Source organism: Sus scrofa, chromosome 3, assembly GCF_054392235.1.
Source record: "Sus scrofa isolate SSC_HxYL_T2T_F1_AM1 chromosome 3, Sscrofa_HxYL_maternal_Yorkshire_Landrace_v2.0, whole genome shotgun sequence".
Taxonomy (NCBI): domain Eukaryota; kingdom Metazoa; phylum Chordata; class Mammalia; order Artiodactyla; family Suidae; genus Sus; species Sus scrofa.
This window is the reverse complement of record NC_139385.1, coordinates 17,367,397-17,393,238: the sequence shown is the minus strand read 5'-3', so window position 1 is coordinate 17,393,238 and position 25,842 is coordinate 17,367,397. Positions and strand designations below refer to the sequence as shown.

At 56.9% G+C, this 25,842-nt stretch overlaps 1 protein-coding gene and 1 pseudogene across 3 annotated transcripts; both read left to right on the top strand.

The window, feature by feature from the left end:
• The first annotated feature begins 1,332 nt into the window (after positions 1 to 1,332).
• Positions 1,333 to 2,902, top strand: LOC146404439 (uncharacterized; annotated as a pseudogene).
• A 1,300-nt stretch (positions 2,903 to 4,202) lies between these two features.
• On the top strand, positions 4,203 to 25,517 carry FBXL19 (F-box and leucine rich repeat protein 19). Of its 3 annotated transcripts, none has more exons than XM_005655080.4 (11): positions 4,203 to 4,519; positions 5,779 to 5,979; positions 7,292 to 7,435; positions 7,557 to 7,643; positions 7,736 to 7,954; positions 8,447 to 8,608; positions 9,701 to 10,212; positions 18,876 to 19,039; positions 19,129 to 19,290; positions 23,442 to 23,660; positions 23,754 to 25,517. In XM_005655080.4, exons 2-11 carry the CDS (start codon positions 5,803 to 5,805, stop codon positions 23,930 to 23,932), a joined length of 2,025 nt encoding a protein of 674 aa, XP_005655137.1. In that variant the 5' UTR covers positions 4,203 to 4,519; positions 5,779 to 5,802; the 3' UTR covers positions 23,933 to 25,517. The 3 variants fall into 3 exon arrangements, with proteins under 3 accessions (XP_005655137.1, XP_084873031.1, XP_084873032.1); XM_085016905.1 differs by lacking the exon at positions 4,203 to 4,519 and adding an exon at positions 4,669 to 4,829; XM_085016906.1 differs by lacking the exon at positions 4,203 to 4,519 and adding an exon at positions 4,670 to 4,829 and having other exon boundaries at positions 8,447 to 8,479.
• Positions 25,518 to 25,842: the final 325 nt, after the last annotated feature.

Sequence of the window (25,842 nt, the reverse complement as noted above, 5' to 3'; positions counted from 1 at the left end):
CTGGAGAGCAGGTTATAAGTGAAAAGTAAACATTTTCCCCCATCTCTGTATGCAGTTTCACTCTGCCATCTCCCCACCCACCCGGTTGTGGGCACAGGCACAGCACCTGGCACTGAGGAGCTCTAAACAGTGTAAGAAATGGTCTTGACTTTCAAGAGTCTTCTTCTTCTTCTTTTTTTTTTTTTTTTTGCTTTTTAGGGCCGAACCCTTGGCACATGGAGGTTCCCAGGCTAGGGGTCTAATCAGAACTACAGCTGCTGGCCTACGTCACAGCTACAGCCACAGCCACAGCAGATCCAAGCCACGCCAGCGACCTACACCACAGCTCACAGCAATGCCAGATCCTTAACCCACTGAGCAAGGCCAGGGATTGAATCCACAGCCTCATGGTTCCTAGTGGGATTCGTTTCCACTGCGCCACTATGGGAGCTCCTCAACAGGCTTCTTTTCACGTCTTAGCTAATAAGTGGGGCCAATAGTGCTTATGTTCGGACTGAAGCAAGCTGGATGGGAGTTGTGTTGATCTGGTGAGTACATGTCTTATCCATAAGAGGCAGCCACTGTTCAGCTTCAGCTATTTCTTGCTCAAGGAAGGCAGACTCACTGTTGCTAGATTTCAAGATTCCAAGTGAAAGCTGAAATGTGTTGTTGCTATGCCAAACTTAACACAAGCATGGGCTGGATTTGATCAGTTTGTGGATGCTGCAGTTGTTCTGAGGATGGGCTATGAAATCTTGGATTTTGAATCTTAGCTCTCTCTATGTACAACTCATCCATTCCCAGTTTCCTCATCTATGACATGGGATTCTCGCTCATAGGGGTCTTATGAGGATCAAATGATGTGCTAAAAGCATGTAATGTATGAGATGGATTTTTTTTTTTTTTTCTTTTTACAGCCACACCCGTGGCATATGGAAGTTCCCAGGCTAGGGGTCAAATCGGAGCTACAGCTGCTGACCTACACTACAGCCACAGCAACTTGGGACCCTAGCCGCGGCTGCGACCTATACCACAGCTCATGGCAACATAGGATCCTTAACCCACCGAGTGAGGCTAAGGATTGAACCTGCGTCCTCGTGGATACTAGTACAGTGTGTTATCTCTGAGCCACCATGGGAACTCTGAGATGGACTCTTCATAAAGTTTATAATCTAGGCGAAGAGTCAAATGAATCTCAGATGGGAATTATGCTCAAGAAGGTTTTACTGAGACTGTTGTATTTAAACAGAGACCAGAAGGATGAATAGCTAATGGGGTGCAGCAGCGGGCCAGGTGGAGGGGAAGGGCCTAACAGGCAGAGGGAACAGCCCCAGAGAGATCCCTGAGGCAATCATGCAAGCCAAAAAGAAAGCAGTGAGGATGTAAAGGAGACAATCTCCTGGGAGCCAAGATTTCCTAACTGATAAAGTGTGAGCTAGAGGGAGCCTCAGTTCAGCCTGAGGCAGGTCCCAGCAAATTTAGGACTTCAAGTCACACTGGTCAGCGTTAACTTCCTTGACAGTAAAACCACACCCACCAAGTCTTCCGCCAGGCCCTCTAACCCTCTACTTTCCGACACAGAAGAGAGGGCAGAGCACCGCAGTCTGTCTGCCTTGGGGTCAAAGTGAGTAATTTTCCAGGCAGAGGAGGAAGATTAAGAAGGCAGGTAAGAAAGCACAGAGGTAGGAAGCGGTCCCACCTGCTTGGGTGGCTGAGGTGTTCTGGGCGCGGGTAGGGGCGAAAGGTGGGCAGGGGCTCCAAGACTGGCTGGAGATGGGCCTGGGCAATTTGAGCGCCCACAACTTCAGGTTGGGGAATCTGGACAGTTCGCAGGACCTCAGTCAAATGGAGAATGGGCGCCCCCTGGGAGCAGTACTCGGTAGTGGACACAGGAGGACCCAGATGAGGAGGGGCCTGGGAGGAGGGGGTGCGGCTCAAGATGGGGTAGACAGCCTGCCACAGTTGTCTTCTCACAGGCGCTAACTCCTTCGGGTATGATGAATTCCTGGGATCCCAGAACAGCTGGGCTGGAAGGGACCTCGAAAAGGGAATTGCCAACACATGCCCCGTACCAGGCCCTGAGCCCGGCCTTTTCGTGAACATTGTCTTAACACTTCTAACTCCACTTTGAGGTAGGTATCATTATCCCCACTTTTCAGATGAGAAAAATAGAGGTTTGGTGACTTCCCAAGGAGGGGCGGGGATTTTGTACGACTCCAGAGCCCTTTCCCTGGAGCTCTCACGACTTGGAAGATGCCGATTCTCTGAGGTTTGAGGGAACAAGCATCGGGTGTGAGGCGCGGAAGCTTTCCAGGGGACAACAGCGTGACGGTACTTTGGAAAAGAACCACGCCTCTCTGGTCGCGACAATACTTATTACTGTTGCTTTCCTTTAAGAGCTTCCCCTGAAAGATGAAGTCCTCACCATACGGGGAGGCGGATATTATATATTCCTGGATCGCCAGGACGTCTTTCTCCCTCACTCGCATTGATCCCCACTGGTGACATAAATTACCCTCCCTAATAGCGAGTGAAGGCACCAGACTACATTTCCCGACAGGCCATTCGAAAGGGGGTGGTGGGGAGAGTAGGAAGAGGAGGAAAAGAGACTCTCCGTTTCCGTCGGCTCTCAATTTGGCGTGTCCGCGGTGATGCAAATTTCAGCAGCCCACGTTCTGTCTCTGTAAAGCTAAGGGACTACGTCCCCCAGCAGGCATGGGCACAGAGAGCGATGGGCTTCCATCTTGATTGTAGTCCTTTCCCCCGTTTTCTCAGGGAGTAGCCTTGGGGCGTGGACTACAAGCCCCAGGTCGCCATCTACACTTTGCTTCGGCCTCCATCTTTGCTGATAGTCCCTGCCCCTTTCCCCTTCCATTGTCTCCACCGAAGATAACAGAGGGGAGCCGGGAAAACTGCAACTCCCATCAGGCTCTACGTCACTGGGAGGGGGGGGGTGTTCGATATTGCAAGCGGGCGCGGTGTCCAAGGTGGTAGAATGAGGCGACGGGAGAGACTAGGTAGCCTGCCATCTTTACGGTAGTCTCCTTATTCTCCTGGTTCCTCCACTCTTAAGGAACATTAGAGGGCTTGAAAACTACTATTCCCATCGCACCTAAGATCGACCACTAGTCAGGTGTCCGCCCCTCTTCCGCCATCTTGCTTGTAGTCCTCATTCCTTTTCACCTTTCCATTGTTCCTGACGAGTAGAAATGGCAGCGGGAAGGCAGCAGATGGACTGCGACTCCCGTCAGGTACCACACACGCGGAGGGTTGTGGACAAGAGGGCGTGTGAGTGCCTGGGAAGGAGGTCGGGTCGGGGGAGAAGGCCATCTTGTTTGTAGTCATCGTTCCCGCTCCTTCTCTATGCTCTGCAACGGGGAGCCTCGGGGCAACCGGACTATAACTCCCGGCACCCTCGGCTCCCGGCTTGGCACGTCCTCCGCCATCTCGTTTGTAGTACCCGCTGGCCCCAGCGTCCTATTGTCCTCATCATAGCACCAGCGTCCGCAGGACTACGACTTCCGTCGTGCCCTGCGCGTATCCGTCCTGGAAAGAGGAGGTGGTGGGGAAAGGAGGGGGCAGGGGGCGGGGTTCCTCTGGGAGAAGGAGGGAGTAGAGAGGAGGAGGAGGAGGGAAGGAGGAGGGAGGGGAGGGGGAAGAGAGGAGGAAGGAGCTCAGGAGGGATGAGAGAGGCGGCCAGGGCCCCGGGCCGAAGCTGCGCGGGGCCGGGGGACCAGGGGGGCTGAGGCACCCCAATTGCCCCCTGCCCCTTTCCCTGCCCTTTCCATCTTTTCCTTCCACCTTCCTGCTTGAGGAAGGGGATTTATTCAAATTTTATTTAAATCCCTATCTCCGGAGGGTCGCGCGCTGGGGGGGAGGGGGTGAGAGGGCGGGGGCGCGCGCAGGCTGGGGGGCGGGGCCGAAGCAGCTTCCTTCACCCCCTTCCGCTCGCCCAGTAGCGGTAGGGCAGGGGGCCGCAGACCAGGGGCGGGCCCAGGGGAGGGGGGCAGGTTACAGGGACCCCCCCCTCCCCGGGAACCGGCGGTGGGCGGGGCTTGAACCCCGGAAACAGTGGGGGGCCCAGGCCTGGCCCTGGACCCCTGGGCAGTGGGGGCCGGGAAGGGGCCAGTTAAAGGGCCGGGGGTGCTGGGGAGGGGAGAGGCGGGGCGGGGTGGGGGGAGGGGATCTGGGACTCGGACCCCGGGACTGAGTGGGGCCCGGGCAGAAGCTGTACACCCTGCGCCCGAGGAGCCCCCGTTGGCCTGGGGGGGCTGAGGGACTGAGCCCCCCAGAGCAGGACCTCCCCCTGGAAGGGCCGCGCCGCAGCCCGTGGGAGGGCCTCGCCCCCGGCGCCCCCCATCTCCACTCGCCGCCGTCCCGGCCTCCGCCGGAGGGAGGGGCCGAGCGCCCTCGGGGGGCCGTGGACCCCGGCGTTCTGAGCGTTCCGCGCCCCGCGCCGCCCGGCCCCCCCGCCGCCGATGGCCGCCGACCCGCCGGGAGCTGCCGAGAAGGGAGAGATGGCTCCCGGGACACGTGTGAGGTGGGTTCATGCGGCTCCTCCTCACCCCCAGACCTGGGCAGCTCCCACTCCCATTCATCCTCAGCCCGGTCTCGCTACCTCACCCGCCCCCAGCCTCACCCTCTCTTTGCTCCAAACTCCTCGTCTCCAGCCCTCCTTCCTGTTACCTCGCAACCCTGGGGAACTGGCCTTCCTTCCTAGACCCTGCTTCCCCTTGCAGACCCCCACCCCCGCCTGCAGTCGCCGCCCTCCAAGGCCCCTCCCCTGAGCGCTGGAGGGCCCCTTCCCCCCATGGATGGGTCTGGAAGTCCCTGGAAAGGGGGAAGCTGGGGTAAGATTCTGGCCCTGAAGAGACCCTCCAGGCCTGCTGAGTCCGTATGGGATCTTGGAGGATCTGGTTTCCATGGGAAGGGGAGCCCGAGGGATTCTAGACAATTAGGGATGGAAAGCAGCCTGGGAAGCTGGGGGGGTGGGGGGTGCACATGTAGGACCGAGCCCATCTTGAGTTCCGTGGAGGTGTCAGGCTGGATTCTAGAATCCCAGGGAATCTGGGAGATTGCCCCGGTTGACCTGAGAGCTCCAAGTAGAGGGTGTCTTGGAGCAGAGGAGTTGGATTTGCGGGCTGAAAAGGGACTCTGAAGCAGCCTTTTAGGGAGGGTTTGGGCCCCTAGGAGGCTGGGCAGCACAGTGAATCTTTAGGGCTTGGGCTGAGGGAGGAGATGAGGGTATTTAGGTTTTAGGAGAGAGAGACTGATGGGTGTTCATTGCTTATGAGAGAAAGGAGGAAGTAAAAAGGACCTGGAGCTTCCATCCAGGAGTCTGGGTGTCTGGGAGGTCAATCTGGGCCGTTCGAGGCCGGGGAGAGCATGGGATGGAGCTCACTGGTTAACGGGGAGAGTTAGGACGTCTCCGGGAACTCTGCAGCAAAGAAGCCCCTGACTTGCCTGAGCTCTGCTTTGGGGATGTCAGTGGAGAGAGCCTGTGTCCCTCCCAGTGTCCCTTTGTCCTCCCTGGGCTAGGCCCGGGAGTCCTAGACGTGTCAGAGGAGGAGCGAGGTCAGGGAGTCAGAGGAGTCTGGTGAGCGGCTTCAGGGAGAGAGCAGTCTTGAGCGGGAGTGGGTCCCCTCACCCCCTGCAGGAGGGGGGCCTCCTGGTTCCTTGTCTCCCTGGGTGGGAAGCCAAGCCCCGGCTGCCTGCGAGTTGGAGTGGGGGAAACTGCCGGGAGTCTGCCAGGCCAGGGCCCCAGCGGGCCCCCCTGACCTTGCCACCCTTCACCCACAGCCCTCGGCGTTGCTGACGCCCCCAATGTCGTCGAGCAGCCGGGGGCCGGGGGCCGGAGCGCGCCGACGCCGAACCCGCTGCCGCCGCTGCCGGGCCTGTGTGCGAACTGAGTGCGGGGACTGTCACTTCTGCCGAGACATGAAGAAGTTCGGGGGGCCCGGGCGCATGAAGCAGTCGTGCCTGCTCCGGCAGTGCACTGCCGTGAGTTCTGTCCCCACCGCAGTGGGCCCCCTTCCCCACCAGGCTCCAGTGCCTTCCTGGGTGGCTGGGTGGCTCTCTAGGCTGTACTGAAAGGTTGCTGTTTGTTCACTCATTCATTCACAGGTCTGTTCATGTACGTGCCAGGCCCCACTTGTCCTCAGCTTCAAGCGGGGGCATGTGTTAGGGTGCAGAGAAGAACCCACCCCACGCCCACTACCTTCATGCTTCTCCCAACTTCCATGGGCACAGACCCATACGAAGCTCAGGCCTTCTCATACTCTCTCCAGAGCTGGCCTCCCGAATAGGTCTTGGTCCTCTCTGGCTTCTGTCTCACCTGTCAGAGTGGTCTTGCATTTGAGGCCAGTCTTAACACACTGCATGACCCTGAGCAAATCACTTTGAACCTCAAGGTACCTGCTCTGTGACATGCGTCCTTTGCTGAGCTGTAAAGGCTAAACAGCATGGATGCGAATGTACCTGCTGCGAGGCCCAGCACATAGGTACCTAAGCCGCACAGGATTCTTCCTGCCTTTCTCATCCTTTGACCTTTCCAAAGACTGGTGCTTCCCCAGCAGTCATGGGGAGCCAGCTGCTTCCTGTGTCCCCCTCATGTCCCCACCTCCTTTTTTTCCTGCGGTCACTCTTTCCTTGTTGGTCTCTTCACTGCACAGCCCCACTCTTCCCTTCCTTTGTCCCCCAACCCTTGCCTCACTTGCCTTTCTTCTTCCCCACCTGCTGGTTCCTTGAGCCTGCCTTCCACCCTTCCTGACATGACTCAGTAGCACCACTGACTTTCCCGAAGTCACACTATCTGAAGGCTGCCCTCCTCAGCCTAGGACCAGCCAGCCGCCCTTCGTGTTCCCAGGGGTCTTGCCAAAACCGGGCTCACTGTAGGGTTCAGGACAACTTGCTGTCACATTCCACAGCTCTCTCTGCTTATTATCGTCGCATTTGTCCACAGTCTCCTTCCTTCCCAAAGCCAGCTACAGTTTCAGGGTCACACAGGCCCCTGGACCCAGATGGGACAATCACAATAATGATAACAATGTTTCAACTGTCTCTCCTGCGTCATCCCATTTCTGTGAGTCTTGCAAGGAAAACACTCCTTGCCCCGTTTTACAAATGGAGACGTAAGGCGGTTCAGTCAGTCTCCAAAGGTCGTACTGCCGAAAGGGAGCAAATTCAGGATTTGAGCCAACTTGGCCCATGAGCCCTGAACCTTGTCCAGCAGCTGGCCAGGGTCCCCAAAAGGAAGGGTCTTTCTCCTGTTGCTTGCTTTCGGGGTCCTTGATGCCCCCTTCTCCCCCGACAGCCCGTGCTCCCACACACAGCTGTGTGCCTCTTGTGTGGGGAGGCTGGGAAGGAGGACACAGTGGAGGGAGAGGAAGAGAAATTTGGTTTGAGCCTCATGGAGTGTACAATCTGCAACGAGATCGTCCACCCTGGCTGCCTGAAGGTGATGGTCCTGGGGACCCTGGAGGCTGGGATGTGGCAGGTTGTCAGGGAGCAAGGAGATGGGCACAGCTGCCTCCAGGGTCGCTGGCCCCCGACATCCACTCCCTGCCCTCTGCCCACAGATGGGGAAGGCTGAGGGTGTCATCAATGCAGAGATCCCCAACTGCTGGGAGTGCCCTCGCTGCACCCAGGAAGGCCGGACCAGCAAGGTAGGGGCTGGGCCTTGGCTGGGTGCCAGCTCTTGGCAGGCGGGAGGTCGGGGATCTGTGCAGAACCTCACCCTCAGCTTCCATCTCCCCAGGATTCAGGTGAGGGACCAGGCCGCCGCAGGGCTGACAACGGCGAGGAGGGCGCCAGCCTGGGGAGTGGATGGAAGCTGACGGAGGAGCCGCCGCTTCCACCACCCCCACCCAGGCGCAAGGGTCCCCTACCTGCTGGGCCCCCCCCAGAGGACGTGCCTGGGCCCCCCAAAAGAAAGGAGAGGGAGGCAGGGAATGAGCCCCCTACCCCAAGGAAAAAGGTGAGCCAGGGAGCATGCTCACTAGGTCCAACCTGAGGGATTCTGGGAGCTGTTGTCTTTTCCCTTTGGGGGGGGCATGGGAGATAGTGCTTTGTGGGTTTCCCGAAAGGGTTGGTGGGAGATGTAGTTCAGGAGTTGGTGGTGGGGGAATGGTGCATGCTCAGCGTGGAGGAGAGGTATAGGTGAGAGGCATCTGGCACTGGACAGGGAAGCTCTGGGTGCTGTGGGGAGGGGGCAGAGAGCATGCTCACACGAGCTGCTGCAGAGGAGGAAGGAGGGGCTGGAAAGGGCCTGAGGGGGAAGAAAGAGGAGATGAGAGCATGCTCAGTGAGCCAAGACACTGGTTGCAAGGTGAGCATGCTCAGAGTTCTCCCTGAGGTGGGGGCTTCTGGGATTTGTAGTCTAAGAGGAGAGCATGGATCTTAGTTTCGTGGACAAGGAGGGGCTAACGGTGTCTCTCCCTTTCCCCATATCTTCTTCCTCTCCTGGTAGGTGAAAGGAGGCCGAGAGAGGCACCTGAAGAAGGTGGGTGGAGATGCCTGCCTCCTCCGAGGATCGGACCCAGGCGGCCCTGGCCTTCTGCCCCCCAGGGTTCTGAATCCGAGCCAGGCTTTCTCGTCCTGCCACCCTGGGCTCCCTCCCGAGAACTGGGAGGTGTGCCGGGGACCTCCTCCCTCCCCCTCCCACCTTTCCTTGCCCTGCCCTCCACCCTGGAGACAGATATCTGCCCCTCCCTGCCTACCTTGTCCAGCTCCAGCCCCTCTTGGCCACAATGGGCATTTGGACCCCTGGGAAGTGTGGAGGGGAGAGTGGTTGGGGCTGGGCCACAGGAGCCCTGGATTTCCCAAGAACCCTTGGGAAAGATTTGCCTCATCTTTCCAAACCTTAAAGGGGAAAGAACTGAGCTCAAATCCCTGTTCAACTGCTGTCTCCCTGTTTGTTCTTGGCAATTTGTCAGCTGATCTGAGCCTCGGTTTCCTTATCAGTGAAACTGAGATGATCCTGCCTATGTTACCCCACCTATGGCCCAGAACCGTTTAACGAACTAGAGTAGACAGCTTTGTAAACTGAAAAGGTACTAGTTTTGAGGAAGATAAGGCCCAGAGAGGTTTGAAGACTTGTTCAGGGTCACCCAGCAAAGCTAGAATTCAGATGTCACTTTGCACTGACACACTTCAGGCCAGGGTCTGCCTGAGGGCCTTCAAATCCTGCCTCTGCCCCTGGCCCGTTTGTAACCTTGGGCAAGTCCTGTGATCTCTCTGAGCTGCTGTTTCCCATGTCTAAGAAGAGCGGCCCCAATTGCCAGGGCATCCAAGCACTGGGAGGATGTCATGAGTCAGCAGGGAGGCGGGGTTCAGGCCACCATCCTGGTTACTCTCATGTCGTTGAGTCATCTCGTCCAGTGTTCCTTGTTGTTGATGAGGAGGCAGGGGCTTCCCAGGGTCAGTCAGAGAATTGACAGCCAAGCCAGGACTCAAAGCTAGCTCTGTAACTGTGCCGCCCTACACCTCCCCAAGCTGTTGAAACCCCAGAGGCTTTCAGTTTTTTGAATCCGGCGCCTTCGCATGACAGATAAGGAAAGCGAGGTCCGGAGAGGGGCACGCCTTGGCTGAGGCCTCTCGGGAGCAGAGCCAGGGCTGGAACTCAGGAGCGCCCCTTGGGCCACTCGTCCCCCCGTGACTCCTCGGGTAGAGGGGTGGGAAGGCAGGCGCTGGGCCCTAGAACAGCTTCCCCATCTCCCTGCAGAAACCAAAGCCGCCTTTGGCCTCTGGGGAGGGCCCAGCAGTGCCGTCCCCCTCACCCCAGAGGGAGAAGCTAGAACGTTTCAAGCGGATGTGTCAGCTGCTGGAGCGGGTGCCTGACACGTCCTCGTCCTCCTCGGACTCAGACTCGGACTCCGACTCATCAGGCACATCGCTGAGTGAGGATGAGGCTCCTGGCGAGGCCCGGAACGGGCGACGGCCAGCCCGGGGCAGCTCGGGCGAGAAGGAGAACCGCGGGGGGCGGCGGGCTGTGCGCCCTGGCGGTGGGGGGCCCCTCCTCAGCTGGCCCCTGGGCCCCGCCCCGCCACCCCGGCCCCCCCAGCTGGAGCGCCACGTGGTCCGGCCTCCACCTCGAAGCCCTGAGCCTGACACGCTGCCTTTGGCTGCTGGATCCGACCACCCCCTGCCCCGCGCCGCCTGGCTTCGTGTCTTCCAGCACCTCGGGCCCCGAGAGCTATGCATTTGCATGCGAGTCTGCCGGACCTGGAGCCGCTGGTGAGTGGCCTGCACAGGCCTGGGTTGCATTGCCGATGCGCTCCTGGCTTGCTCTGTGACCTGCTGTGATCCCGGAGCCTCTCTGGGCCTTGTTGTTGTACTGATAATGCCTGTGTGGGGCGTACCTACTGCAGTGTGATGCTCCCAAGTTGACCGCAGAGGCAGCTGCTTGTTTATGAGTTCCCTGAAAGCTCCCAACACCCTGGCGGGGTGGGTACTGTTATCCCCACTTTCAGCATGAAGCTGAGGTCAAGGTCCTGTGGAGAGGAAGCAGTAGAATCAGGAATTTGAGCCCAGGCCCTCTGGCTCCAGCGGCCTTCCTTTTCATCACCATCATTTAAGAGCATTCACCATGTGCCAAGCTGACCGCTGCACCCGCCCCGTCTCACTTGCTTTTCACACACATTCCCTCTTCCGAGAACAGTCTTAGGATCGGCCCTGCTTACACATAAGGAAGCCCTCAGCTGAGGGGCCCCTGCCCTCCCGGGAGCAGCCGCCTTTGGGCCTCCTCATACTGCTCGGAACTTCGTCGTGGCCCAGAGCCACCACCAAGGCTCTACCTGTCCCTCCCCCACCTCCCCGCTGCTTTGTGCAGAAATCTTGGTCGTCCTCCCAAGGTCCCGGACTTCCTATTTGGTCCTGCCTCCGACAGCGGCCCCCCTTCCTCCACCAAGCTCCTCGAGATGCCCCCCGCCCCCAACACAGCGAGGTTTGCTGCATGCCAACAAGCCTTCATTCATTTCTTCATTTGCATGTGCCCATGAACCTGTGCAGGGTAGATACTGTGGCTGTTTTACCTCCACGTGCCCAGCACGGGGCAGGGGCTAGTGTAAGTGCTCAGAAAACATCTTGTTAAATGAGGACATTCAGGCTCTGTCCCAGGCGCTCATGTTCAACAGCCTTGCAAGGGGAAGGGCTGACGAACACCCGAAGTCAGCGTGCATTTCAGTGGCCCACCCCAAGCCGAGTCCTTTTCCTAAGGTCTCTGGTCTCTGGAAGCTGTAGCGCTAAGAGGGCTGGAAGGCGGGCTCTGGAGGTCACTTACCTGTAGTCGGATCTTTCTCTTCCTCTGTGAGCTGTTTGCTCTGGGGCTGGTTTCTTAACTTTCTTTATCTGTTAAAAACAAGAGACTCAGGACTCTCACTGCTTTGCGCTTCTGCAAGTTAACGTTCATGAAGGATTGAGGACAGTGTCTCGGAAATAGAAACGTCTTAGTGCCTTAATAGTAATTATTATTACTCAAGCTACAGATAATTACTGCAAGCACAGACTTTTCCATTCTCAGAACATAGATCTGTGTGTTTGAAGAGCTCCCAGTACTCGCAACATAGAAGCACATAGTAGCAGCAGCACCTGGGGGTGGTGGTGGGGTACCGCCCCTGCCTCAAGCAGCAACTGAGGAAACATCTGCCAGGGCCTCTCCATTAGGGCCAGCCCAGTGCTTGGCACCCGGGAGCCAGAACTGATGAGGTCCTGATTTCTGCCCCCGGGCGAGACTTGTGACTGGAGGAGGATGAAGCAGAGAAGCTGGACTGGACGGTGGTTTCCAGCTCAGGGCCGGGAGTCTAGCACCTATGGGCTTCATCCATGGTGACACCTGCGCTTCCTGGATGTATAGTTGTGGGTGGATAGCTATTCCCCATCGAGGCCTCAGTTTTCTCATCTGCAGTCTGGGTTCATAGTGATACCTTGCAGGACTACATGAGGTGGTTATTGCAGAACGCTTAGTACACAGTACCTGAGGGTGCTAAATGCTCAGTGAAATGGTGGCTTTTTATGAGAAGGGTCAGGAGGGTAGGCCTGGGGGGCTCAGTGGGACCAGTCCGGAGGCTCCGTCAGCCTAGGTGCAGAAGCAGGGCCAGTGGGGATGGAGAGGAGGGACTGAGGCTGAGGGCATCTTAAGAAGCACAGTGAGGCGTTCTCATTGTGGCTCAGTGGTAACAAACCCAACTGGCATCCGCAAGGATGTGGGTTCAGGATCCGGTGTTGCCGTGAGCTGTGGTGTAGGTCACAAACTCAGCTCAGATCCTGCGTTGTTGTGGCTGTGGTGTAGGCCAGCGGCTACAGCTCTGATTTGACCCCTAGCCTGAGAACTTCCATATGCTGTTATGTGGCCCTAAAAAAAAAAAGGCAGAGTGGCTCAGCTGAGTTTCTTTCTTTCTTTCTTTCTTTTTCTTTTTTGGCTGCTCTGTGGCATATGGAGTTCCCAGGCCAGGGTTGCCAGATCCTTAACCCACCGGGCCGGGCCAGGCTGGGCATCAAACCTGCATCCCAGTGCTCTCAAGACACTGCCTATTCTGTTGCTCCACTGCGGGCATCCCTCAGCTGAGTTTCTGGTCCATGAGCCCAGGTGGGCAGCGGTGCCATCACCCAAGCTTGCGAACACTGAGGAGGGGCCAGTTCCGGGCTAGGGCAGAGTGCTCAGACTTGCCATGTTTGGTCTGAAAGTCCCTTGGGCCAGTCAGGAAGTGACAGGGGAACAGCTGGATGCACTGGATGTGCAGGTCTGAAGCTTAAGCGAAAAATCCAAGTTTGGGAGTTTTCAGTCTCTTGGTAGCCGCTTCAAGGAAGAGGGCAGAAATCAGCATGTCAGCACGAGTTAGAGACCTGGAGGAGGCTGAGGGCATGAGAGGGTCCTGCAGGAGAGAGAAGGAGGAAGGAGTGAGGGAAACACAGGGTCGGGGATGGGCCAAAGGTGGTGGGAAGGCAAGGACTAGGGGTGGCAGCTGGGTTTCCGCAGGGGGTGGTGTTGATGTCTTGGGCTGTGCTCCGTGGGGGGTGACAGCACTGGAGCCAGGTCCCCCAGGGTTGAGGCTGGTGGACTCGAGCTGTTTGTTCTCTGCCGTGTCCCTGATTTCTAAGATCGGTGCTGAGAAAACACTTGTTGAACGAAGGAATGAGTGAAAGCGAGGGAGTCGGGATGCAGCGTGGAAAGAGGGAGCGAGGGCGGAGCGGGGTAGAAGTGTGTAGGTGGGAGAGCAGGAAGTTGCAGGCTTTCCTGTCTGGCGGCTTGCATCTTGTCTTGGAAACAGGAGGCAAAGTGATCTGCCCAGGCGACGGGGACGGGGACGGGGGCAGCCGAGGCCTGGGGGAGTTGCTGAGTCACAGGGAAGAGGCTTGGGACTTGGGAGGAAGTGGGCAAGGGAAGGGGCCAGAGCCCGGGGTCAGGGAGCCCGGGATTAGGGCCCCTTGGTCGGGATTGGGGCTAAACGCTTGGAGATGGACGGGTTGGAGCCCAGAGAGCTGACAGGGACCGACGGGCTTCGGTTGGAGCCCAGAAGGCTGTGCGTTCCTTAAGGCGGCAGTTTGGTCTGGCTCTGGAGCCCCAGAGGGCTTCTGCGAGGGGGAGGTTTCGGAGTGGATTTTGGGGATTTGGAGGTGGGCTTAGTGGGGGGCTGACACCACCTGGTCAGGGGCGTCTGGAGTCGAGGGGAAAGGGAGCGGGGCGGGAACCTGGACATCAGGCTCCGCCTCCTCCCGGTGACGGATGCCGGGACCTCGCACCTCTTCCGGCCTCTTGCCTTAGAGTCATTCTCTAGTCTAGAAAGAACCTGTCTCTGGCTCCCTGTCACCCTTGCAACGAACTTCCACGGTCCTGTCAGACAGTGGGACACGAACAGCGACTGCACGAAACAGTTGGGCTGGACCATCTCCCTTTCTCTTGGCAGCAGACCTTTGAAATCAGTGCTGCCTTTACCTTGTTTTATGGTTTGGAAGATGGAGGTCCGGAGAGAATTAAGTGACTTGCCTAAGGTCACCCATTGCCCAGAGGTGGCAGAGCTGGGATTATTTATTTATTTATTTATTTTTTATTTGTAGCATTTAGTAAGTCTTATTTTTTCTACAGTCTACTGTCTTTGAACTTGAGTTGGAACATAGGTTTTCTCTGGTTCTTTTTTTTTTTTTTTTTTTTTGTCTTTTTAGCTATTTCTTGAGCCGTTCCTGCGGCATATGGAGGTTCCCAGGCTAGGGGTCGAATCGGAGCTGTAGCGCCTGGCTACACCAGAGCCACAGCAATACAGGATCCGAGCCGTGTCTGCAACCTACACCACAGCTCATGGCAACGCCGGATCGTTAACCCACTGAGCAAGGGCAGGGACCGAACCCGCAACCTCATGGTTCCTTGTCGGATTCGTTAACCACTGCGCCACGACGGGAACTCCAGAGCTGGGATTTAGATCCCCACGGCTGACAGACACCCCTCGCCTCTGGGCTAAGTGGCCACGAAGGTGCAGCCTGGCATTCCACCTCTCCTGGCCGTGGCACCCTTACCCTGGGCCTCCGCTGTAGCCTCCTCTCCACTTCAGAGTGGCTCTTGGCATTCCCCCTGTGGCTCGGGGGTTTAGAACTCCATTAGTAGCTATGAGGATGCAGGTTCCATCTCTGGCTCTGCTCACTGGGTTGAGGATCTGGCGTTGCCATGAGCGAGCAGTGTAGGTCACAGATGTGGCTTGGATTTGGCGTTGCTATGGCTGGGGTGTAGGCCGGCAGCGGTAGCTCCAATTCAACCCCTAGCCCAGGAGCTTCTGTATGCCATGGGTGTGGCCCTAAAAAGACCAAAAAAAAAAAAAAAAAAAAAGAAAGAAAAAAAAAGGGGGGGGAGGGTTCAGGCTCTCCAAGCTCTCGATCCAGACCAGCTTGATTTACAACCTGGCTCTGCGACCCTGTAATCGCTTTGGGACCTTGAAGAAGTGTCTTAATCTCCCTGGGTGTCATTTTCCTTTCCCTCTAAACAGGAGCTAATGCTAGTAGTAGTTATCTCCTGTGGCTGTTGTGAGATGAAATGCTTAATGCACAGAACCGTAGCTGGCACAGGGTAAACCCTCAGTGAACACTGGGTCTTAGCGCTGGCGTCAGCGTTATCCTCATTGCTCAGGTGAGGTGATGAACTGCCCTTTGTCCCGCTGCTGAGGTTCTCCGAGCTGCCCGTTTTGTCTCCATGCCCTGGGCCCGGACCCTGGTTCTTCTCCCGCTGGGACCCCCATCGTCTTCCTCCCCACTTCGCGGGAACCACTCCTGCCTGCCTCAGAGTCTCAGATCAGGCGTTGTCTCCCTCGGAAGCTCCCCAGCCCAGTCCTCTCATTGACTCTTATCCTGTCCTTCGTTGCGGTGGACTTGGCTGTTGCCCCTATTTTCTGACCACTTCAGGCCTGGACGCTTAGTGTCAGAAGGCCCCTCAGGGACTGTTGGCTGCCACTCTGAGCTTTAAACCCAGTATCCTGGTCATCAAAGGGCAAAGGAACAAGTTAGCTCTGGCCAAGGAAAGTCAGGAGAGACTTCCTGGAAGAGGAGGCAATGGAGCTAAGCCCTGAGGGATCTGAGTTGGTTGGCATTTCTGGCAGAGGCACACCTGTGCCAGCATGTGTTGGCAGCAGACAGCATGTGCCTAAAGGCGGGAGGTGGTTTGGCCTGGCTCTTGTGGCGTATGATACAGAAGTAGATGGTGACCTGTGTCTGCCCCCAGAGGGAAGGGTTTCCTTCTACCTGTGGAGGATTCAGGAGGGCTTCAGGGTGTTGGTGGCAGTTGAGCTGGAACTCAAGACTGTGTTGGAGAGAGCAGAGAGAGATTTTCGATGGAGCAGCATTTCACTGACTGGAAAGAGAGAAGAGGCAGACCTAGGGGCAGAAGCAGGGTTTGAAGGTGGGTTTTTGTTTTCCCTTTTCCTTTTTAGAAGCGGAGAGATTTGCACATGTTTATTGGTTGAGTGATGGAATTAGGATGGGGAGAGGCTAGAATTCCAGAAGCAGGGGTAAGTGGTAGGGGTACCAAGTGGGACAGAGGGTCGAGTTATTCGGGCTGAAGTCGGCTTCCAGCTTTCCTTAAAATGTCACCCAGGGGCTCCAGAGTGGGCCTGGCAGTTTTAAGTGGCTAACAAAGATGGTTTAATCCTTCCATTAGTTTTAAAGAGAAAGTTTTTCCATCAGATCTTTAACGTCTTTCTAATACTCATCTCCCTGTTTAACAGAAATGAAAGTACTTTTTAGATGGCAGCCCAAAGCCACAGCAACAGCTAGCTAGAACTTAATAACTCTGGTCTGTTTTAATTGGTTTTTCTTTCTAAAGTTAACACATAGAGTTCCCGTCGTGGCGCAGTGGAAACGAATCCGACTAGGAACCCACGAGGTTGCAGGTTGGATCCCTGGCCCCGCTCTGTGGGTTAAGGATCTAGCGTTGCCATAAGCAGTGGTGTAGGTCACAGTCGCAGCTCGGACCTTGTATTGCTGTGGCTGTGGTGTAGGCCGGCAGCTATAGCTCTGATTCGACTCCTAGTCTGGGAAGCTCCATATGCCTCAGGTGTGGCCCTAAAACGCGAGAAGAAAAAAAGTTAAAATATTTATGTGAAACGAATAATTCATGGGAGTTCCCTGGTGGCCTAATGGTTAATGATTTGGTGGTGTCACTGCTGTGACTTGAGTTTGACCCCTGGCCTGGGAACTTCCACATGCTACAGGCGCAGCCAAAAAAAAATGCGTAAATTCATATTCTGCAGATAAGTGCATGGCAAATGACTAGAGTTTGGGAATCTCTGCTCCAGCACAGGGCTTCTTGAAGGGAAAGCCTACAGAATCCCGGGGTGAGGGAGGGAGGTAAGACCCAGCTCCCTGGAGCTCCCCGACCCCTGCTGCTTCTGACACAGTTCAGGTGGCCCAGTGGAAGCGTCCTGTCATGCCTTTCAACTGCTGTTCTAGCAGGCACTTTTTTTTTTTTTTTTTGTCTGTTGTCTTTTTTGTTGTTGTTGTTGCTATTTCTTGGGCCGCTCCCGCGGCATATGGAGGTTCCCAGGCTAGGGGTCCAATCGGAGCTGTAGCCACCGGCCTACACCAGAGCCACAGCAACGCAGGATCCGAGCCGCGTCTGCAACCTACACCACAGCTCACGGCAACGCCGGATCGTTAACCCACTGAGCAAGGGCAGGGACCGAACCCGCAACCTCATGGTTCCTCGTCGGATTCGTTAACCACTGCGCCACGACGGGAACTCCAAGCAGGCACTTTTCAAGCTGAGTCCTGAGTAACTTAGCACAGGGGATTCGTCAATGACCTTGGAAGAGTTGGAGAAGGGTTCCCTGGTCAAGAAAGCTTGGGAAGCCCTTTTCCGTTTAGCTACATGTTGGACTAGTCAAGACTCTCAAATACTGGGATCAGGAAACTTGTTTCAATTTGTTCCTCATTCATCATTGTTTCTTTGTTTGTTTGTTTGTTTGTCTTTTTGACTTTTTAAGGCCACACCCAGGGCATATGGAGGTTCCCAGGCTAGGGGTCGAATCGGAGCTATAGTCACCGGCCTACACCACAGCCACAACAACGTGGGATCCGAGCCGTGTCTGCGACCTACTCCACCACTCACGGCAACGCCAGATCCTTAACCCACTGACCGAGACCAGGGATGGAAGCCTTGTCCTCATGGATGCTAGTCGGATTCGTTAACCACTGCACCGTGACAGCAATTCCTCAGCATTGTTTCTTGTCTTTTCTATCTTTTCTTTTCTTTTTATGGCCACGCCAGTGGCATATGGAAGTGCCCAGACTAGAGGTCGAATTGGAGCTGTAGCTGCCCGCCTACGCCACAGTCACGCTCCAAGCCACATATGCGGCCTACACCACAGCTCACAGTGTCACTGGATCCTTAACCCCACTGAGCGAGGTCAGGAATTGAACCCACCTCCTCACAGAGAGAATATTGGGCCCTTAACCCATTGAGCCATGACAGGAACTTCGTCTTTGTAGTTTCAATATCTGGGTCCTCCCAGGCCTTCCATAAACGTTGAGTGAATTGGAGTTCCCTGGTGGCTCAGTGGGTTAGGGACCGGGTGTTGTTGCTGCTGTGGCACAGGTTCAATCCCTGGCTTGGGAACTTCTGCATGCCAAAACAAAAAAACAAAAAACACAAAACATTGAGCGAGTGAATAAATGGGAAGCTGAAAATAGGTATGTTATAGAGGGTACTCTGTGGGATCTTTGAGTGGATCACACGGGCTTGGCATTATCACTGTGCACGTTCATGCAAAAGATGTGCAGCAGGTAACCTGCCCTGCCGCCCGCCCACCATCGGGCCCTGAGGATGCTGAGGGGAAGAAGCCGGGCTGCCCTTGCGGAGCCTCCATTCTAGTTGGAGGGACACAGTTATCAAAGACAGAAACTAGGCTGTAAATCAGGCCTTGAGCAGCTGGTCATCACGATGGGCAGATGGAGCAGAGATGAGTAGAGGATGTGAGACGTGCCCGCAGCCAGCCTGCCTTAGTGAGAAGCCTGGGGTGGGGGCTGCTCACACATCCCTTTGGGGCTCCATCCAATCCAGTGTGCAGGTATGTGTGTGTCTTCGACAAAATGCTTTAGAAACTGTAAGGCCCGCCGACTGTGATGACCCGGTTTGATCAACAACCCTGTGGGCAGGCGGACTCTGGATCATCTTCATGTTATAAACAAGCCCTCTGAGGCTGAGAGAGGGGGATGGACTTGCCCAGGGTCTCACATCCAGTTAGTGATGGAGTTGAGCCCCAAACCTAGGGCTCGTGGCCAGGGTCCCCAGGCTTCTGGCCACCCCTGCTGTTTTCAGTGGACCAGGAGAAAGCTGGGGTGAACCCATGAGTGAGTGTGGGGAGGATTGTGGGCTCCCTGAGAGCCGGGGACTGAGGGCTCTGTCTCCCCCTTGTGGCCTGCAGGTGCTACGACAAGCGTCTGTGGCCTCGAATGGACCTGAGCCGGCGCAAGTCACTGACCCCGCCCATGCTTAGCGGTGTGGTTCGCCGCCAGCCTCGAGCCCTGGACCTCAGCTGGACAGGTGTCTCCAAGAAGCAGCTCATGTGGCTTCTGAACCGACTGCAAGGTAGCGCCAGGTGGTGAGGTGGGATAGGGTGTGGAGGGGAACCGACCTGGGTCGGAGCCCTCCTAGCACCAGTTTCCCAACTCCCCCAGGCCTGCAGGAGCTGGTGCTCTCTGGCTGCTCCTGGCTCTCCGTCTCTGCCCTGGGCTCAGCCCCGCTGCCAGCCCTGCGGCTCCTGGACCTCCGCTGGATCGAGGATGTTAAAGACTCCCAGCTCCGCGAGCTGCTGCTGCCTCCGCCAGACACCAAACCAGGTGCAGCCTGTTTGGCTCCTTCATCGAAGGGGTTGGACAGGGTGGGGGTATGAGGCGTCCCAGGGTCTCTTTTGACTCATGCTGGGGATTAAAGGATTTGAAAAAAGGACAGAACACATGACGAAGGCCCTGCTTGGCCATTGTTCATTCATTCACTCCCCTGCTGTGTGCTGGGCCCTGTGATGGAGACTGAGGGAGCAGGATGGGGAGGGTGTAGCCCCTGCCCTCTGGGGGGTGGGCGTAGCGTGGATAATTATGTTATGAAACAGAGTAGGACAGGAGGATGGCAGAGAATTCCGGAAGAAGCCAGAGGGCTGAGAGTGAAGTCTCGGGGTATGGTGGGCACTGCTGGGAGCTCGAGAGGGAGCAGCAGCGACCGCTATAGAGGGATGCAGGCCCGGTGTGGCTGGTCAGTTCCGTTTGTCAAGAAAGGCCAGAAACAGATTTTCTGTGCAATATCCTGGTTTTTAAATGATGGCAGTTGATTCACTTTCTTTTAAAATGCATGTGTGGACCTGGCAAAAATAAGACCGCGCAACAGATGTGGCTCCTAGTTGCTCTTGCGCTGCAGTGGCAGGATAAGCATTTTCCCGGGGAGCAGAGCAGAAATAGGGAGCCGGCTGACTTGGAAGGTTGTGGGGAGGTGGTGGTTTCTTTTCCCAAGTCTGACCGGCCGCCTCTTCACCCAGGCAGGCCCAGGTTGAACTCAGAAGTGTGTGTGTTGCACACTGACTGCGGGCCTGGCCCCGTGTAGGGCCCTGGTGACCTCAGACTGAGTCAGCCCCATTGCCTGCCCTGGTGGGACCCCAGTCGTGCAGAAGAGAAACGCAGGGGTCGAAGGTTATGGCATGAGGTGGTAAGGGGGGGGCATCCCTCCTTGTGGGGGTTTCTGCTTGAACGAAGTCCCAACAGGGACACAGTTTTCCCAGAGAGAGCGGGGCAGAAGAAGCTGGTCTGTGGGACGTAAGACCCGTATTGGCAAAGGGGGTTGCTGGGAACTGAGGCTGGTGAGCTGAGCCCAGGCCTGGTCACTTTAGGGGGTGTACGAGGTGTGGGGTGGGCGCACGGAGGCCTCGGGCTCCTTGTCTAGCTCTAGCTAGGAGATGGGCTGCTCACAGCCTCTTCTCTGGCCTCCACCAGTCTGTTCTCCATAATGAAGCCTGGGGATCTGTCCAGAAGGGCAAATTTGTCTGCATGTCACCCCTGTGCTCTGCACTCATTCTCATTGCTCCCTGGTGGCCTTTGGATGGAGGTCAGTTTTTGCCACAGTCAATAAGTCCTGGTCTGGCTCCCACTGACCTATGCAACCTTTACATTTTAGCTACCTTGGCCTCCTTGTCAAGTTTCCTCTAGCCCCAGGGCCTTTGCCCACTCCTCTTTGCCTAGGATGCTCTATCCTCTTTTGTCTGATGAACACCTCATCGGCCTTCAGGCCTCAGCGTAGGTGCCTCTTCCTCCTAGAAGCCCACCGTGATCTCCCCCATTGAGATCAGGGTCCTTCCCCGAGAATGGTCTCCTCTCAACATCTCACTGTACAGTTGTGAAACTTGATTAAAATGTGTTTATCAGGAGTTTGCAAAGACAAGCCGTCCAGGCCTCCGAAGCCTAAAGTGCTCACTGGGACTCTACTCCCACCTTTATGAGCTTGGCTCCCTGGCTTCATGCAGCACTCCTGGAGCACAACCGAAAGTTTGCCTGCTTCCTTGCTTTGGGCCCTGCTCTTCTCCTCCTGGCTGTTCCTCCCTCCCGTTCCCTCTGCGCACGTTCACATCCCCCAAGGCCCACCTCGCTGGGTCCTCGCCGATGCCCAAGCCACACAGGACCAGCCTTCGCTCTGCATCCCTCTTTGGACTTTTAGCTCCGGCCCAAGTTGAGAGTGTGTGTAGCTATATGTTCCCCCTCCAGGCTTTCAGCTCCTCAAAGGGGAAAAAGAGGGTAGAAGCCAGAGCTTGCCTAGTCAGGTGCCCACAGACTTGGTGGCCTGGCAGGTTACAGAAGTGGTGGGTGGCGCAGGACCCCAGGTAGTACACCTCACCACCCAGCTTCGGCATCATCAACAGGTGAAAGGAACGCACAGTGATGCCAGATCTCACAGTTTTTCAAGGAAAAGCTCCATATCTAAATTTCTTTATTAAAATGTCCTTTTTGGTAGCATTAGTCATTAAGAAAATTTTTAGCACTGTGCAGATTCCATAAAACACTTGTGTAGGCTAGTTTCCTGACTTTGTGACATCTGATCTGGTTTATTTAGGGGCCAGGCTGATGCCTGGGAAGCCGATAGCATTGTGGTAAGAGTTTGGGCTTAGGATCACAAGGCCTGGTGTCCTGGCTCTGTTAATTCATAGTCATGCGATCTTGGATAGATTGCTCAATGATTTAAGCCTCCCATTTTCTGATCTGTAAACAGAAATGATGATCAGAGAACTTGCCTTCCAAGACAGTGATTCTTCTGTGGTCTCTGGACCAGCCCCTCACCATCGCTGGAGAACTTGTTAGGAAATAACCTCTGAGGCCCCTGCCTTGAGACACCTAATCTCTGGGGACAGGACCAGTGATCCATTTTAACCAGTTCACCAGGGAGATGCAGAAGCCTCTCTAGTTGGAGAGCCACTGGCCCAGGGACAGGCAGCCACTTAGTGGTATCTGGCCCATGACAGGTGCTCAGTCCATGGCTGCTGGTACATTTAGGTACAAAAACCAAAGGCATTTGGTTACAAAAACCGAGAAAGGAAATGCAAGATTGGAAGTTCTTTTGCGGCACAGCAGGTTACGGATTGGATGTTGTCACTGCAGCAGCTGGGGTCACTCTTGTGCAGGTTCAGGTTCGATCCCTGGCCCTGGAAAGTTCCATGTCATGGGTGAGGACAAAAAAAAAAAAAAAGGCGTTCCTGTTGTGGCTCAGTGGTAACAAACCCAACTAGGATCCAGGCTGGATCCCTGGCCTCACCTAGTGGGTTAAGGATCCCGTGTTGCTGTGAGCTGTGGTGTAGGTCACAGACACGGCTCGGATCCTGTGTTGCTGTAGCTGTGACATAGGCCGGCAGCTGTAGCTCTGATTTGACCCCTAGCCTGTGTACTTCCATAAGAAAGAAATACAGGATTGTGGCAGATACAATAAAAGGAAAGATTTGGGTGCAGAGATGAGGGGCGGGAGCTCTTCTACCCCAGAAATGGAGGAAGGGGAGGCCCCTGAGCTCTGTCCTGGAAGCCAGGGCCCCTGGCCAGGCAGGGGATTGAGCACAGGTGGCCATAAGCAGAGTCACTCAGGGCAGAGTTGCCTGTGAAGTTTGGCCCAGATATCTGGGGTGAGGGAGAAGATTTTGGAGCTGCGATGGAGGCCAGACCTTGCAGGAACTGGAATGTTCTACCAAGGCAATGGGACTTCTTAGATGCCCTCAGAGAGGTTCTAGCCAAGGAGGGAGGAGGGAGGTGGTCCCGTTCGTGTTTGAGAACAGCTCTGTGGATGCTGGACGAGGAGGAGGGACAGGAGTGAGTGAGGAGGCAGGAGTTCAGGCAAGAGGAGTGTGGCCCCAGCGGTGACGGGGTGAATGGCAAGAAAGGGATCCAGGTGGGGGGTTCACTGATCACAGAAGAAGAGCAGGATGTGCCCCAGGACCCTGCTGGGACAGCAGTCCTGTCGGGGGTGTCATTTATTCAATGAGCACTTGTGTCCCAGTTCCTGGGCATAAGAGCAAGAACAGGACAGACAGAAATTCTTGCCTTCATGGAACTGACATTCCAGTGGGACAGGAGAAAAGACATATAGTGTCAGATGGGGAGAAAAAGAAGGGAATGGAGGTCCCTCTTGGCACAGCGGGTTAAGGACCCAGGGTTGTCACTGCTGTGGCTGGGGTGCCACCCCTGGCCTGGGAATTTCTGCATGCTTGGGGGTGTGGCAGAAAAAGGTGGGGAGGGCAGGGAGGCGGAATGTTGCGGTTTGAAATGGAGTAATCCTGGAAGGCTACCTGAGGAGGCAGCGTGAGCGACGGCAGATGAACGGAGGTCGGGCTTTGTGGGTTCGGGGGAGAAGAGCAAACGGAGGCTCCCTTAGAGTGGGGAAGCAGGCCTGGGGCGGTGAGGAAGGAGTGTGCAGAGCGAGCTGGTGCGGTGCGGGAGCAGCCCGAGTGCTGACCTCTTCTCTGCCTGCCCAGGGCAAACGGAGAGCCGAGGGCGGCTGCAGGGGGTCGCTGAGCTGCGCCTGGCGGGTCTGGAGCTGACGGACGCCTCCTTGCGGCTCCTGCTGCGCCACGCGCCCCAGCTGAGCGCCCTGGACCTGAGCCACTGCGCCCACGTTGGGGATCCCAGCGTCCACCTCCTCACGGCCCCCACCTCCCCGCTCCGAGAGACCCTGGTACACCTCAACCTCGCTGGTAAGATTGTCCGTCCATCCTGCTGGCCTCCTGGTCCCTGCGGTCGGTGCCTCCGCCACCTCACCTTCCTGGTCTCCTCTGCCCCAACCCCAGGTTGCCACCGCCTCACGGACCACTGCCTCCCGCTGTTCCGCCGCTGCCCGCGCCTCCGCCGCCTAGACCTGCGCTCCTGCCGCCAGCTCTCACCTGAAGCTTGTGCCCGGCTGGCAGCCGCCGGGCCCCCTGGCCCCTTCCGCTGCCCAGAGGAGAAGCTGCTTCTCAAGGACAGCTAGTTGGGTGCCCCCCACCCTCCCCCGGGACTCATCAGGAGCCTGGACCTCAGGCCTTCATTTCACCCCTGCCAGGAGGCCAGGTTACCCACCTCATGACTTGGGATTCCTGAGTTTTATGACTTGGGATTCCTGCCCAGGGACTCGAGCCAGCCTCCCCGCTCTCTACCCCCTGCACTGATATCTCTGGGGGTCTCTCCTTCCCCTCCCCTCACCCTTCCACCTGCTTCATTGTCCATCCCCTGGGGGGAGTGGGTCCGAGGTACTGGGGGGTGCTGAGCCAAAGGGATGGTGGGAGGGGGGTTGAGGTGCAAGTTTGAGGGAGGGAGAGCGGGAAAGGGTATCTGCGCACAGGATACTGGGAGCCAGGGGGCTGGGGGAGCTGGAGGATGGGCCGGGGGTGGGGGGGACGGGCGGAAAGCAGACCACCAAGGGTTCCGGGAACAAAGACCAGATACTTGGAGTTGGGGGGTGGGGGTGGGGCCAAAAAGGGAAACCAGAGGAGCAATTGGGGAATCCAGGTGTCAGAGATGAGGGGACTCGGGGAACCAGGGGAAAGCCAGGGCTGAGTGAGGGGTGGGGGCAAGAGCAGGTGTGGGGGCGGTAGGACCCCCTCGGGGTCACCCCTCTCCTTCCTCCCTCCTCAGATTTCAGTTCCTTCCCCCCAACCCTGACTCCTTGAACGTCACTGACAATGGCAGCTATTGTGAGGAGTGGGGGCTGCGGCCTACCCGCTGTTCAGCGCGGCCCTGGGGAGTGGTGAGGGGTACCCCAGCCCCCTACCTGCCTCCCCGCACTATACTTGAACATTCATCTGTACTGAAGTGTTACTTGAACCGGGGGAACCTCGGACCTGGGGGAGCCGGAGTGTGAGGGGACGGGACCAGCTTGGACTGAGACTGGACCGGTGGACACCCAGTTTGGACTGTACCACCCCCAGGCTCTCTCTTGCTTTACTGTATTGACCAACTCCACCCCTCCCTCCTGACCTGAGGTGGGGGTGGGGTGGGGTGCCAGCCCAATGATGGGGAAGATGGGACTCCTCCAGCTTGGCTCTTCCCACTCTTTCATCGTCATGGAAACTTGTATCCCATTTGCCCAGGGAACTGCCACTCCTGGTTGCCATGGAATTAGCAGCCAATGGACACCTCCCAAAGCCAGTGCTAAGGCTGGAAATGGCCCCTCTTAGTTGCCATGGGAACTTAGTAACAGACTGTTGGCCCTCCCTTTCCCTTGCCTCCACTGCGGGGGCGGGGCTTGGGGAGCCAGGGGGAGGAGTCGGGGCCAGGTCCCGCCCCTCATCCCTGGCCTCCCTGGGGAGCCAGGATGTACCATGTAGGGGAGGGGGGATCTATCCACATACCTCAGGTAACAGGGAGGTGCGCGGGTGGGGGGAGGGGCTGGGCGGACCAAAGGCCGGAAGGGAGGGGGTCCTGGGGATCGCGAAAGGCTTGAGGATGGGGCCGCTTGGGGGAGGGGGAGGAGGCAGCCCGGCGGGGGACAAGTAGGGGACCCAGCCGGGCTGGGCCCCTGGGCCCCGGGTCTGTATAATACGGTTTGCTATAAAACTCAAAATCTTCCAGCCGGGGCTGCCGAGTTCGTGTGTCTTGTCTGTGGCGGGGGCGGGGCGTGACCAGGGTGTTCTTTCAGGTTCTGGGAGGAGGGGGCTCGTTTGAGTGGATCCCGGGGCTTGGGGAGGGGGGCGCCTAGGTCCTACTAAGCTTCCCAAAATTGAGGATGCTGGGCCTCCTGCGGGCCCTCCGGTTGGGTGGGCTCACGATTTAGGTAAGGGTTTGGAGTTTGGTCGTTGGAAGTGTCCAGGTGTTCTTGGAGTGGGCCAGGGCCCGGGAACTCCCTCCTAGCCACGGGCTAGGGCTGGCCCTTCATCTCCGCGGGGCTTAAGCGCCTAGAGG